Source organism: Megalobrama amblycephala, linkage group LG8 (genome assembly GCF_018812025.1).
Source record: "Megalobrama amblycephala isolate DHTTF-2021 linkage group LG8, ASM1881202v1, whole genome shotgun sequence".
Classification (NCBI taxonomy): domain Eukaryota; kingdom Metazoa; phylum Chordata; class Actinopteri; order Cypriniformes; family Xenocyprididae; genus Megalobrama; species Megalobrama amblycephala.
Genome location: NC_063051.1, coordinates 10,848,254 through 10,864,054, shown reverse-complemented (window position 1 = coordinate 10,864,054; position 15,801 = coordinate 10,848,254). Strand labels below are relative to the sequence as shown.

Here is a 15,801-nt window from a genome sequence, read left to right as displayed (position 1 = left end):
AGAAACCTCACTGTGCCGGTCTCAAGAGGTGCACTAGCGACTGACGCTAGAGGCTGCGGTCCTTGTTAGCACGTCCCCCTCCCATGCCAGAAATGCTGGTCTGAGGTTCATAAGTCTGAGGTTCAGACAAGCATTCAGAAGAGTCATTTTGTCTTAAAAAGCAGATATGAACACAGTAAAGTACAGTAAATAGTGAATTAATGACTGTCTGCTGCAGCTAATGTTTGGCTAATGGACTGTGTGTGATATACAGTACATGATTATGTGTAATCATTCATAACTAAACATTGTTTGTTATTTGTGATGTGAGCGTCTCTGTGCAGTGGTGTTGATTATATTGTATGTAAAATAGTTTAAAAAAATAAAAAATAAATAAACATTACCAGACACAAATGGCCCTACACACAGGTATTTGAGAGATGAGTATCCTCGGCATCGTCTCCAGTGTGCATTTGTATACTGTTGGGAAAATTGTGCAGAAAACATTATAACAGAAAAGTTATAGTAAGTGAAGCTACTTTATAGAACAAATAGCAAATATTTATTTTTTAGCAAATATAAAAAATAGCAAATATTTAAAATTTTTAGTTACAGTACTGTTCAAAAGTTTGGGTATGATTTTTTTTAAAGGAAGTTACTTATGCTCACCAAGGTGTAATTTATTTGATCAAAAATATTGTAATATTGTAAAAAATATTATTAAAGGTTAATATAACAGATTATTATTTTAATGTTTTAAAATTTAATTTATTCCAGTATTTATTTCAGCATCATTACTCCAGTCATCAGTGTCACATGATCCTTCAGAAATCATTCTAATATACTGATTTGCTGCTCAAGAAAAAATTTTTTGTTTCTTGCTTAATAATATTTTTGTGGCAACCGTGATACTTTTTTCCAGGATTCTTTGATGAATAGAAAGTTCAAAAGAACAGAAATATTTTGTAACATTGTAAGAATCTTTGCTGTCAATTTAATGCATCCTTGCTGAATAAAAATATTAATTACTGTACTTTTGAATGGTAGTGTATATAAACTTATATTATTCGTTGCTGCTTTTATTACTTTTCAAAATGAATATTCTGTCTTCATTTACATACCCTATTACTGTCCAAGCTTATGATTCTTTCTTCTGCAGAACACACACACACAAACAACGATTAATATTTTTTTAACATTGATTGATTGCATGAAGATGCAATTTCTGTAGAGTCTCAAAAGAAAAAAGAAAGTCATACAGGTTCAAATGATATGAAGGTGAGTAAATGATGACAGAATTTTCATTTTCGCCAAACTATCCCTTTAAATCGTCACTACTGTGTTGCTTCTACCCAACACTGACTGGTGTATGAAGCATTTGTAATACTAATTAGCTTTGGTATTACTTTTGGTAATGTAGGGTATAATGTATTGTGAGAAAGATTTGTATCCATCAGTGTCATTTAGCGGATTAATTAAAACAAAAGCCTTACAGAAAGGGATGAAGGGAGAAAGGAGGAGGATAAGAAGCAGGAAGAAGGATGGGGTGGAAAGAATGTAAGACTGAGAGAGAGAGGGAATCACAGACATTAGTAATCATAAAGAAGGTGTCCCTGTCATGTCGTCCCCCCTCATCTCGTTAGCTAATGAACTCAGCTTACACGCTCTCTTGCACAGCCTCTGCTTTCACAGATCTGCTGGCACAGTCTGAAGTCAGCCCCAGGGACCTAAGCCCGTTCTAACATATGTTTCTAAGTGAATTACTTCTTATTACATCAACAGGTTGTGCACATTGTGGTGGACAGCATGTCAGGTCTTCATTTTACCCATGAGTACCTAATAGCAGACACACAAAGTACACACATACACCTCCGTGCTTCCTACTGGATTTTAACCAGGTTCAACTCTGGCTCAGGGGACAAATAAGGTCCATAAATTTTGTGATTTCAGCCTTTTTAAAATTCATTGAGTCTCAGAGGTGGCCCAAATAACGCCTATCATGCCAATGCTTTAGTTTGATTGAATTTCTATACTGTGAATCACTGAGGTCATATAGTATAGCTCTTCAAGATGATGTCGAGTAGACTACTGAGACTATGTGGCAATGGTAATGGAAATCCATAGTCCGTGCAGCGCAGACCAGACTGCCTCGCAGAGATGGCCACGCAGCATCTTCGTGGCAGACAGGCTTGAAAGATGGAGGCCGAAGGCAGCTTGTTTCCAATCCAACTTTGACGCTTCTATAAATATTACTCAGACAACAGAAAATCTATTTGCTGAAGGCCACAGCCTTTAGATTTCTATTTCTGACCTTGACACTTTTGACCCTTCGGGAAAAACAGAGTGTATGAGCTCTGTTCCTAAATCTAGGGTGAATTCCAAATGGCATTTTTGCATCCTTTAGGGACACTGCAACAAGGGGACACTACTTGAAGGGTCATTCCAGAACAAAAGTGAGCATCTGAATGCTTTTTTAAAAGGCTGCTAGCTAAGGGTACATGTGATGGTCACTTTTTTTGAAGTAGTAATTTTGTCATTTATGATCACATGGTCTTAAATAGACAGATCAAGTGTATCCTCAAAATTTATTGTGAAAATCTAGGTCATTATTTTTCTTTTTTTTTTTTTGTTAGCTAGTGCCACATGAAAAGACAGTTCACAAATGGAAATAAATTGAAGATGCAATATTTGACATAATATATTGTTTTATAATATTTTGAGCAACAATCTATCTTCTGAGTAATGACATGATACACATCATCTTAAAAATAGGTAAAAAAATTTTATTGCACTGAACACTTTCATTCTATTCTTTCTATAAAAAGCTTAGTGAACAAATTGCAATGTAAATTTTATGGCTAAATGCTGTAGATGCTTTTTTATAATAATTTTGTTTGATAAAATGTTGCTAATGTTTCTCTTTCACTTTCCTGCAGGACTACACATTGACCATGTATTTCCAGCAGTATTGGAGGGACAAGCGGCTTGCATATTCTGGAATCCCTCTCAATCTTACCCTAGACAACCGGGTAGCTGACCAACTCTGGGTTCCTGACACATATTTCCTAAATGACAAGAAGTCTTTTGTCCACGGTGTCACAGTGAAGAACCGCATGATCCGCTTGCACCCAGATGGCACAGTTCTTTATGGATTAAGGTGAGCACTGATAACATAACTACAATAAAGTAATAGTCTAGTTAACAATTATTTGTTTGTATAGCATATATAATGAATTTGATATTATTTAAATTCCTGGAACCTTATCAGTTTGACAAAATTTTCTACTTCAAAGTGCCATGGAAAGTCAGACTAACTTTACATAACATTCTTATGTTTTATTTCCTACTCCTTAACTGCTCTGCAAATGTAAAGATATTGGTACTGTATATTGGATATATGGGTACTTGCTAGTTTTGGTTATGGGGGGGGGGGGGTAACCCATTGGATCAATGGATTAATTTTTAATCCAAAATTATCATTCAAAATGTTTTTCACACACTACTTTTCACATAATTTGTTTGTATTTGAAATTTTAACTATTGAGGGAAGAGTATGACAGTACATAGCTTCAGCGAACAAACTGATCATCAGAGCATGCCCTTTTTCGGTCAGTGCACTCGCCTACTAAATTGCATAAGTGCTAATGTGTGCCTTTATCTTGTTAAAACCCTTTAGTGTTATCAGAGTCTGATGAGCTGCGTTGCTCGTTCCCATGCGGAAGAGTATGGGTATGATTCCTTCATCCTGTGTACCAGCTGGAATGCACTATGAGCCAGTTACCGTAGCCTAATTTAGCTTTTCGTTTTGTTCCAAATGAGATCCCGTGGACTAATGCTGCCATATGCTAATGAATGGTTCTTGCTTATAAAGTTTATTGAACCATTTCCGTCCTTTCGTGATTTATCTCCTTGTGCTCAAATGTAACATTAGCAATCCATTGAACATCATTTTACAGTTCATCTTGGTAGTTCCCAAGCCATATAATACACATACTGTAGTTTGACAAAGCGATAGTGTGGATGGAGGGCTTTTATTTGTTTGCCTGAGCTGGGTGCCATTAAAGAAAGAAGAGCTTGCATATTTATGGTAAGGCATTTGAGTGTGCTCTCATTAAAACGACTCTGAAGATGGAATGAAGACACTGAGCTTCCTCTTTAATTTACCCTCTCTAGGAAGGAAGGACGGACCTCTGAAACATAGTAACAACCCACTCTAAAGCAATGTTATATGCTCATATGTCAAAATGCTTATTTGTGGTGATCCTTAAATCTAAATCGAGGGAAAGCATGCAATACAGAGATAAAAAAAAATTGGAATGAATGCTTTAGTATGTTGTTGGAATGTTTTACCAGAGGGATAAAAACAAGTAAACATTTTTAATTGCATGCATGATAAAGGTATTTTAACTTTCAAACAATCTGTCCAAAAGTCACTGACTTTAGTGAAACATTCAAAATTTTGTGAGCCAAGAAGAATGCATAAAAAACGGTTTAAGGTGTGGTCACATTATCAACATTTTGGCACAGTTTTGCAGACAAAAATGGCCCATCGTCTCTTGTCAATAGTGTAGCAATGTATGAAGTCATCTCACACAGAAGTAACTTTCAAACCAAGCTTTCTGTTGGTCAATGACTGAAGCTAAATCTGCCTGGGGAAATCTCTCCCCAAAGGCCCTCACCCAAAATGCTCAATCGCATGAATTCCTGTTGAAATGACTGGATTTCGCCTTTCGAAAATTCGCATAACAATGGTATATGTGACCCCACCTTAAGTAATGATGCATTTCCAGGGCCATAGCTTAAATTTACAGAGCCTGGGACAAAAAATGAATCTCCTAGTACCTCCCATGTTTGAGACCCCCTTGGCTGTACCCCTGTCCACAGCCCTGCAATTGTCCATATAAGATTAAAAGGATTGAATATGATTTTCCACTTATGATATGTTTATTTCAAATGTTACCAGGAAGAGAAATCGATACCTGGGTGGTATTGTTACCTGGATGAGAAACCAAACCTCACTTTAAATGTTCATTGATATTGACTCACAAAAAAACATTTGTCGTCACATTTTAGTGTAAGCTTACACTTGTAAAGTATCATGATGAATGGGGTTATATGAGATATGGGCCTTCCTTGAGCTTACTTGGCAACTTGCAGTACCAATAATCAGTACCCACTTTTATGGGCCAAAAAACACATTTTCATTTATTCAAAGCTGCACTATTTGTTCATGTCCACTGATGCATATGCATACTTTGTGCTATATTTGGTTCAAAAGGCTTTTGAAGGGCAGGAGGAGCCATATTTTAATTTGTTCCATCTTGCTCATCCTGTTTACGAAGAGATCCACAAAAGTTTTGCAGTACTGCTATATATTACCGTTGAAGAGCTGTGAGCACCTGAACGTATAGAATTGTGGCTTTGATTTTTCTGTGACCTGTTTGTGCGTTTCTGTGTTTCTAGAATCACCACCACTGCCGCTTGCATGATGGATCTGAGAAGGTATCCATTAGATGAACAGAACTGCACTCTGGAGATAGAGAGTTGTAAGTGTTCTCTCTCCTCGCTCATTTACACACACCCTGCTGCAAAGACCAGCATACATTACCACACTGTTCCTAGCTGGTTTATACTAGTCAGTGCTAGTTTTGTATTTTTCTGCTCTAGTGCCTAAAATAATAATAATAAATGTTTACCCTTCGAAAATTCAACTTTTTTATAAGTTTTGAATAGAAAATGTTGTATGACCATATCCATTATGCCATATACATTTAAAAGTTTGGGGTCATTAAGATTTTTTTAATGTTTATGAAAAATTTTATTTATTTAATGAAAAATACAATAAAACAGTACTATTGTGAAATATTACTGCTTTCTTTTTGTAATATATTTTTAACATGTAATTTATTCCTGTGATGGCAAAGCTAAGCAGCCATTATTCCAGTCTTCAGTGTCACATGATCCTTCTGAAATCATTCTAATATGCTGATTTACTGCTTAAGAAATTTTTTTTTTCTTATGATCAATGTTGAAAATAGTTGTGCCGGTTAATATTTTTGTGAAAACCGTTTTTTCAGGATTCTTTGAATGAAAAGAAGTTCAAAAGAACAGCATTTATTTGAAAGATAAATCTTTTGTAACATTCTAAATGTCTTTACTGTCAATGATCAATTGAATGCTTCCTTGCTGAATAAAAGTGTACATTTAATAATAATAATAACAAAAAATCTTACTGAGCCAAAACCTTTAACATAGTTTAGCTCAAAATTAAACCTTTTTTATATGATTATTATGTAGTTTTATGTTATTTTTAGCAGGCTAATTATAAGTAATAAATAATTTAAATTAATGCAAAAATAAGTTTTAGCTTACCTTGTTAAAGGTGATAGAGAGGATTTTTTCGTTGACTGAGAATCCAAAGACTGTTACTGAGTTTTTGAAATGAGCGCATGCGTAAGAACAACCCCCTCCTTCACGGCTCATTTCAAAGGAACGCCTCCCAAAACTCGTGCACAAGTATTGGAACACGAGTGTTTACCACCGGCATTCGCTGTGTCGTGTTAGTGGATTCATTATGTCGGACTCACCGCAGGTAACTCATAATCTGCAGTTGTTATTCCTGTCTCCTGACAAAAACATTGCATGCAGCGCCTGTAGAGAGTGGAAAGTTACTGGAGAGCACAGCCGCGCTCGTCTCTCACAAGGAACGTCACGGCAGTGATTGACAAGCCAGAGGGCCAATCGCGTAAACGATTGGCTGATGTTTTTAAGGCCCTACCTCGTGCACAGATGATGTATATTAATATTATTACTTTCAGTGCACCTAATAAATAGTCTTTTATAAGTTAGTAAAGACAGTTTCAAGTAATATTGCAAAAATGTATACAACAAAACATCCTCTTTAGCACCTTTAATCAGTTAGCAGACTAACTGAAAACAGAAAAAAGGGAAATATTTTATTGTTTTATCATTATTACTTATTTTTATGATTAAGACAAATGATCAGGGTATATAGTTGGATTTTCATCTCCAATCTTAAATCTTGCATGACACCTGTGATTGTTAGTAAACTTCTGTTGACAGAAATATTGTTTTGTTTATGCTCATTAAACTGCATTTAAGCAATCAGCTCTCTCTCTGGACCATCAATTTTAATTACATCACTTCTTTAACATCTAGTTATTCAGTTTAGTTGTAACCAAACTTTCAGTTTAGTAAAAACCAAACTTTAAGTTTACGCAGTTCTTCATGCACACTAATAAAACCACCTAGCTCATTATGGTTTACAAACACAGCAATGCTGGTATGAAATGGAGCGGTCTGTGTCACAGTGGGAAGTCTGACCCCTAACAGCTCCCCACACAAAACAGATGCTCATATGCATGATTATGCTAACAATGCACTTGTGCTGACTTTTTTTTCTTTTCAGCATATGTTACACATACCAATTATGGAAAAGAAATGCTATTTCCAGGAACCGCATTGTTATAATTGTAAAAGAGGGAAAGTTGTAGTTTTTTTTAAAAGAACAAGCATTGTTTATTCAACATAATTTGGAGTTGCTTTGATTAGTGAGTTGAAAGAAAGGGATCAAGATTCAGTAAGAAAATAAGTAAATCTCTCAATAAAACATTATTTGTGATCTGATATTTACTTTGGCCCAGTAATTTATATTTTACTCTTTGGCAAATTTGATTTATGTTTTTCCTGTAGATGGTTACACAACAGATGACATTGAGTTTTACTGGAAGGGAGGAGACAACGCAGTTACCGGTGTGGCACGTATCGAGCTCCCACAGTTCTCCATCGTGGACTACAAACTTGTGTCCAGAAATGTTGTCTTTTCCACAGGTAAAGTAGCAAGACATGCTGAAATTATAACCAGTAAGACTAAAAACACTTTGTATGAAAGCATTTCCATTTTCAAATATTTTCTTTGCACTAGACTTCACTTCACTTTTCATCTTTGAAGTTGACTGTTATTTGTCTGCTTGAATAACCCTATATTTGCAACCTTGTGGTCATGACCCCTTAAAGGATTAGTTCACTTCTGAATGAAAATTTCCTGATAATTTACTCACCCCCATGTTATCCAAGATGTTCATGTCTTTCTTTCTGCAGTTGAAAAGAAATTAAGGTTTTTGAGGAAAACATAGCAGTGTTTTTGTCCATATAGTGGACTTCAGTGGGGTTCTTCGGGTGGATGGTCCAAATTGTAGTTTCAGTGCAGCTTCAAAGGGCTCTACACGGAATACATGGTCTACAGGAATACAGGTCTTGTCAAGCGAAACGATCGGTCATTTAAAAAAAAAAAAAAAAAAAGTATATACTTTTTAACCACAAATGCACGTCTTGCACTGCTCTGTGATGCACGATGCATTACATTGAAGGTCACGCGTGACAAAATTAACTTCATCTAATTTTGTCCTCCAACTTCAAAATCATCCGATATCATTGTTTTGTTTTTTTGGTTTTTTTGGTAAAGGGCATTTTGGCTTAATCGTTGCACGGTTGCTTTATAGACACTGGATCGGTACTTTCGGCTATGTCACGGATCGCAGAGCTAGTGCAAGACGAGCATTTGTGGTTAAAAAGTATATAAATTATTTTGTTAATCGTTTCGCTAGATAAGACCGTTATTCCTCATCTGGGATCACATAAAGCCCTTTGAAGCTGCACTGAAACTGCAATTTAGACCTTCCACCTGGTGAACCCCACTGAAGTCCACTATATGGAATATTTTCCTCAAAAACGAAAGAAAGACATAAACATCTTGGATGACATGGGGGTGAGTAACAAAGCATAAGCTGCACATAGCAAAGCTGTAAGCTGCACCTTTATATTAATACAGTAAGTTGATTGTCTTGTGCTTAAAATATTAATGAATGTAAAATTTCTACAACATAACCTGAATTCAAAAAGTGAACTCACTGTATCTACTCCTGTGCATCCTGGCAGGCATGTTATTGTACTATAAAATGTGGCTCTGAATCTAGGAACTGTTTGCTAGCGCTTATTCTTTAGTACTATTATATATTATTATATACCAAATATATTGTGCAAGGCAGGTTTCAGCATACTTGTTTGCATCATTAATTAATTAATTAAAATGTATAGCTTAGATCTCAGATATGGATCTGGGTGCAAGGCCTCAATAAGTTTGCTACCAAAAGTCTGAAGTCTATCCGCATAAAACATTAGTCTTGAATAATGGTGTTCGTATATTTTAAAGCTCTGATCAAGATGAATTTTTTTAACCAAGTAGATTTACAGCACAGAAAATTGATGAACAGTACAGAACATGCTTTTTTTTTTCTTTTGTAAAGTTTTTTTTGGTTGTCCTGTTTTCTGCCCACGCCCTCATGAGATTGATATTTCCATGTACCGCTTATTTGAAAAGCTGCCTAATTAGGGCTTGTGCATCAGATATTTTTCTTCCTCATGATAGAACAGACCAGTAATAATGAAGGAGCAATTACCACTCTATTTCCTCAAGCTTCTAAAGAGAAGAGCAGAGATGGAAGGGGAAAGAAAGTGAGAGATGGAGTCAGAGAGGGGAAAAAACAGCCACTTGATACAAACCATCACATATTCATGAGGTAGAAGACCCACTGCATAAATTATTCTCTTCTAAAACCGAGGCATTCATAGAGGCAGTGCTGTACTGATTATTCCCCACCCTGAATTAATGATACATAGAAAGAGACTGGCTATCTTCTGCACATAGTGTATGATTATGGGAATCATGAAGTCGTGAATGAGAGGATGTGATTATATTGCTGATGCCATGATGAGCTTTTTCTTGGAGGAAAAACAAACAAATACTTTGGGTCAAAATTGTGTATAGTAGAGACTAACTGACCTATGCTAACCAGCCAAACCTTGACCAGCCCAACATTAACTCTTAATCACTGTAAAAAAGAATTGTTGATTTAACTTAAAAAAGTAAGTTACCTGGTTGCCTTAAAATTTTGAGTTCATTGTTAATTAAAAACTTGAGTTAATGCAATGAAGACGATTGGTTTAATCAAGAGAAACTCAAAATATTATGTTATCTGAACCAAATTAATTATCTAATTTAATCAAAGTTGGATTTAATTTAGGCTTTTATAAACATTGATCACAGGCTGTACATAGAACACCCAAATAATAGTAAACGGAAGCTCAACTCTACTTGCTTGACACATGAGAATAAACTTCCTTGGTTCTTGTGGAAGCTCAAAAATGCTGGCATGACACGCCAGAATGAACCTCACTGGTTCTCACACATAAAGCAAGCATGCTTGAGCTTCCGTTTACCAAATTTCATCTATACGTGTATAATTGTGTATATATGTTTGTGAATAAAAGCCTAAATGAAATCTGTTCATTATATCAAGCGATTGTGTCTTTTCAGAACACTTGGATTAAAATGCTCAATATAAATGCTCTTATGGATTTCTTTTGCAATCTCTTTATTAAAATTTTGAAGCATCAGAGTTTTGGGTGAATAGACTTTAAATCCAGGGAGAGAAATCTCTCAGAAAAATCTATATTGGTGTTCCGAAGATGAACAGAAATCTTGTGAAGAGACTGTATGCAGTAACATTAACATTAACCAACAGTGTGCGTTTAGGGGCGGGACTATCTGTTTCTTTGACCAATAGAAGATAAGGGGAATGTTCACAAATCACACAAGTAATTAGTTTGAAGTATATTGGTAGCGCAAGTTCATCACGTAGGTTACATGTTTTTATAGACTGTGATGTGAGTACAGGTTGCATAATATGCATCTGTAGGTTGTGTTATATGTGTGTAGGATGTGTGATTTATTCATAGCTTGTGTGCATGTTTGGGTGTGTATGTGTATCTAGGCTGAATGCTTGTTAGTTGCTTTTTTTCTCCTCCATAAATAACTAAGCAGAGATTTCTCCTCACATAAGCTGCATAGTTCATATCACTCTTGCTTATTTTTGCATCACGTCAGTATTATAAGGCAATGTTTCACCATGATGTGTAGATACCAGCCCCTTCTGTTCTTTGGATTGATGACAGAGTTGAAAAGGGTTGAACAGTTGAACTCTACATTGAATATGGATTCGAACCCCTAACCCTAAAGGTCACAAAAAAAGATCCATTGACTATTGTCAATCATGTAGTGATGTAAGCACAGCTCACACAGAAGTTACTTTCAAACCAAGCAGTGAGCTTCCCATTGTGAAATTTGTGTGGGGAAAATTCTTGATAGTGTGGATTCCTTTTGAAATGACTGGATTTTGTCCATGAAAATTCACCAAACAACTGTAAATGTGACCGCACCTGAATTAATTCTCTTTACAAGCACATTTTCCTATCATATCTTAGGTCAAAAATGCCACTGAATATTACAAAAAATACTCCTGAAATTCTAAATGTGAGGGTAAAATTGCCTTTTTACGAAATATTTTCCTATTGTAAGCGTAAAAGATTGCTTGTTCTGACATAATTTGAAGTACGAATCGAATTGAATATGATCATATTTGATATAAAAATATGACAGTACATGTTATACAGTATGTATTTAGAATAAATATGCCCTTATATATAAAAAAATGCTGATTAAGAGCAATCCCATTGGGGTGAATATTGCCTCTTAAAGGTGCCCTAGAATCAAAAATTGAATTTACCTTGGCATAGTTGAATAACAAGTGTTCAGTACATGGAAATGACATACAGTGAGTCTCAAACACCATTGTTTCCTCCTTATATAAATCTCATTTGTTTAAAAGACCTCCGAAGAACAGGCGAATCTCAACATAACACCGACTGTTACGTAACAGTCGGGATCATTAATATGCATGACCCCAATATTTGCATATGCCAGCCATTCAAGGCATTAGACAAGGGCAGGCAGTGTTAATGTCTGGATCTGTGCACAGCTGAATCATCAGACTAGGTAAGCAAACAAGAACAATAGCGAAAAATGGCAGATGGAGCGATAATAACTGACATGATCCATGATAACATGATATTTTTAGTGATATTTGTAAATTGTCTTTTATAAATGTTTTGTTAGCATGTACTGTTAAATGTGGTTAAAGTTACCATCGTTTCTTACTGTATTCACAGAGACAAGAGAGCCGTCGCTATTTTCATTTTTAAACCCTTGCCGTCTGTATAATGCATAAACACAACTTCATTCTTTATAAATCTCTCCAACAGTGTGTAATGTTAGCTTTAGCCACAGAGCACAGCACTCATTCAGAATCAAATGTAAACATCCAAAATAAATACTATACTCACATGATCCGACGCATGCATGCAGTATGCATTACGAACATCTTGTAAAGATCCATTTGAGGTTTATATTAGCTGTGTGAACTTTGTTTATGCACTGAATTATAGTCGAGAGCTTGGGGGGCAGGGAGCGCTCGATTTAAAGGGGCCGCAGCCTGAATCGCTGCATAGTTAATGATGCCCCAAAATAGGCAGTTAAAAAAATTAATTAAAAAAAAATCTATGGGGTATTTTGAGCTGAAACTTCACAGACACATTCAGGGGACACCTTAGACTTATATTACATCTTGTAAAAACTGGTTCTAGGGCACCTTTAATGTAAATGCTGTGTTGACATATTTCTATTTGAAAGAGGAAGTTTAGACAGGATATTATTCTGTAGTAGGAGGCAGTACATTCTCTATTTAGAGAGCATTTGATTGGGCAAACATCTATGTAGTGCATGAGTCAATAATATCGTTTTCCAATTTTCCTGTTAATTTTAAATGTTTATTATTATGTATTTGTATTTTTTGTAAATCTCTGAAATGTGCTAGCAGGTAGAAGGCTTCAAAACTAATAGACTTGGACTACAAGCCATAATAGTTCAGTTTTGATTTCATAAGGGACTTTAACATTTAATATTTGCTCTATTTCATTCTCTTTCTTGTCTCCTTTCATACTGTGGTGTTTGTGCTCAAGGCTAAGCTACAACAAAACACAGATTTTTTTTTTTTTTTTTTTTGTCCACGCTTGCTTGTTGCCATAGCAACAAAAGCTACCCATGCTGCCAATGTTACTGATGTAAAATGTAAAGAATGTCTCCAAAGCTGCTGCTTCTCTCTCTCTTGTGTCTCCCTATTTACTTTTTTCCTCACAGTCTTTGCTTCTCTTTTTTTTTCGTTCTCTTTAAGTATCTTTCTCATTTCCTTAACAGGTGCCTATCCTCGACTATCTTTGAGCTTCAAGTTAAAAAGAAACATCGGCTATTTCATCCTGCAGACCTACATGCCCTCAATCCTGATCACCATCCTGTCCTGGGTCTCCTTCTGGATCAACTATGATGCCTCAGCAGCCAGAGTGGCATTAGGTACACTATTTATTCATTAGCATGTCCTGTATGCATCTGACAGGATGTAAGTCCTCTATCGTTTCCACTGTGGAAGTGCATGCTTTATTTAACAGCACATTGTTGGATGTTCCAATAACTAGAATGCCAACATTCAGTATTCTGTTTGAATTGTAACTTTTTCTGTACACACTCCAGGTCTCCTTAGAGTCCTCACCCTCCCTTTGGTTTACTTTTTCTTGGATCTTGCCTCCAGACAAACACAGACTCACACATATACACTCAGACACATACACAGACCGATATTGTAGGGGCGCATGCATCATTTAACAAGGAGCAGGTAGCCACAAACCCATTGCTTCTGACACACTACAGCGACTGCTCACAGAGGGAGACAGTTCTCAGTGTGTGTGTCTTTGCTCTGATGTTGTTATTCCAGAATGAGGAGTGACTCAGTTTGCCCGAAAGGCTACAGAACCTCTGCAGCTGCAGTGAGTCGCAGGACATAAAAGCTGTGTTTCAAAACCCAGCATAAACACACTCCCGTTCCCGAAATTTTGCCTAAATTTTAGGGAATGTTCTTGGAGCCAAAAACCTGAGCAATATAATAAGAATTTACTGCTTGTTTACTTTTATGTAGTATAAAACTTTCGTGTGTGCCATGTATTTTTATACTTGTTAGAGCATCACAATTGTGTGTCAAGTGTCCTGTGCGCTTCATGTAAGGAGTGCTATATGTATGACTACTACATTTTTTAGTAGCGAGACAGTGTTTTTTCATTCATTTCATTTCATTCATTCGGGGTCAGTATGTTTTCAGTAAGAATGGATTAAATTGATCAAAAGCGACAGTAAAGATTTTTTCAGTAAAGATTTTTTTTTTAAATTGCTGTTGCTATGCATCAAAGAATCCTGAAAAAAAAAATGTATCATGTTTCCACAAAAATATTAAGCTGCACAACTGTTTTTAACACTGATAAGAAAAATATTTCTTGAGCACCAAATCAGAATATTAGAATGATTTCTGAAGGATCATGTGACATGTGATCATGTGATGAAGACTAGATTAATGCAAAAATCAGCATTTCCATCACAGTAATAAAATTTTAAAATGTATTAATATAGAAACTAATTTTGTACTAAGATTTTTTTTTTAAAAAATGTTTTTTAAAAAATGTTAATTTAAAAACAATACTGATCTCAACTTTTGAACGGTGTATATAATATCATTTAATGATAGCATACAGTGCACAGCATAAATGTGTACACCCCCTCTCAAACTTCTGAAAGTCAGCAATTACTCAATTACTTAGAAGGCATGTTAGGCTTCTTTAGAGATGTAATGTTCCAGCAAGTCTGCTTAATCAATTACCAAAGAAGCATGTCAAAATTATTCAGGAAAATAAGATATTCTTTTCAAAATGATAAAATGTGTAGCAAAAATGAGTACACCCTCCTAAAAGTTACTGAATAAAATGAAATAATTTTCTGGTGTAAGTTTAAGGCAATGTTTGATCAACATGTAAGTATGTTGAATCAAAACATTTAAAGAGAAGTAATTTCTTGACAATTAAAAGTGTTATATAGCCCACTGAATCATTCTCAGACTTAATGCTGACAACAATGGAACCACTTGTGAGAGAACTGTCAGGAGACTTATTTCTGAGCACAAAAGAGGACAGTGGTACAAGAGGATTACCAAATCATTGTTTTAAGTGTGAAAATATAGAAAAAGTAACACAAAAATTCAAAAACAATAGACTTGTGACAAGGCCCCTGAAATAATCAGGCCTTCATTTTAAGCTTTCATTTAGTGATGAGGGATTTTTTGCTAGACAAAGAGCAGGAGAAATACCAAGCGAGTGTCTCAGAGCCAGCAGAAGCTATGAAAAGAGTGACTTTATCTCACAGAGTAAGATGCAGCCTGCAGAAATGACATGCGTGGTTGTTGTTCTCACTGGAACTACCTTCTGTAGCCAAAGCACAATAAAGTCAGTTAGCCATTTCCAGAGCCCATATTTATTAAATTTAGATTCTGGGAATCAATACTCTGGTCTCATGAGACCAAATCAATCATTTTGGATCTAACAACATCCAAAATGTTATGGTGTTGCTAGAGGAGGAGTACAGTGAGAAGTGCCTGGTTCCCACAGTAAAGTTCAGTGGTAGTAAAGCTCTTATATAGGGATGTATGAGTGCTGAAGGTGTGAGGGAGTTGTGCTTCATCAATGCTGCCATGAATTCCCACACCACTGTATAATTTAATACACAAACGAAACAGAAGATGTTACCCTTTCCTCATTCCCTGCATTGTTAGGCATTTTTTCAACATGACAATGAGGATATGCATTCTCCCAAGGTGAAAAACTTTCTGTGGACATGTATTTCACCCAATCTTAACACTCTTGAGCGCCTGTGGGGGATTCTGTAGAGACGAGTTGAGCAACACGCATTTAAGGAGCTCATCATCGAGGAGTTAAACAGGACAGATGTGACAATTTGTCATGAACTTGTACACT

The 15,801-nt window shown here is 35.8% G+C and overlaps 1 protein-coding gene across 6 annotated transcripts in view; it reads left to right on the top strand.

The window, feature by feature from the left end:
* Positions 1 to 15,801, top strand: part of gabrb3 (gamma-aminobutyric acid type A receptor subunit beta3) — an 89,940-nt gene that overhangs the window by 49,925 nt on the left and 24,214 nt on the right. For all 6 annotated transcript variants that reach the window (XM_048199218.1, XM_048199213.1, XM_048199215.1 and 3 more), the window contains 4 exons: positions 2,916 to 3,136; positions 5,443 to 5,525; positions 7,693 to 7,830; positions 13,151 to 13,303. In XM_048199218.1, the coding sequence (XP_048055175.1) occupies positions 2,916 to 3,136; positions 5,443 to 5,525; positions 7,693 to 7,830; positions 13,151 to 13,303 (595 nt within the window). The remainder of the gene's footprint in view (positions 1 to 2,915; positions 3,137 to 5,442; positions 5,526 to 7,692; positions 7,831 to 13,150; positions 13,304 to 15,801) is intronic.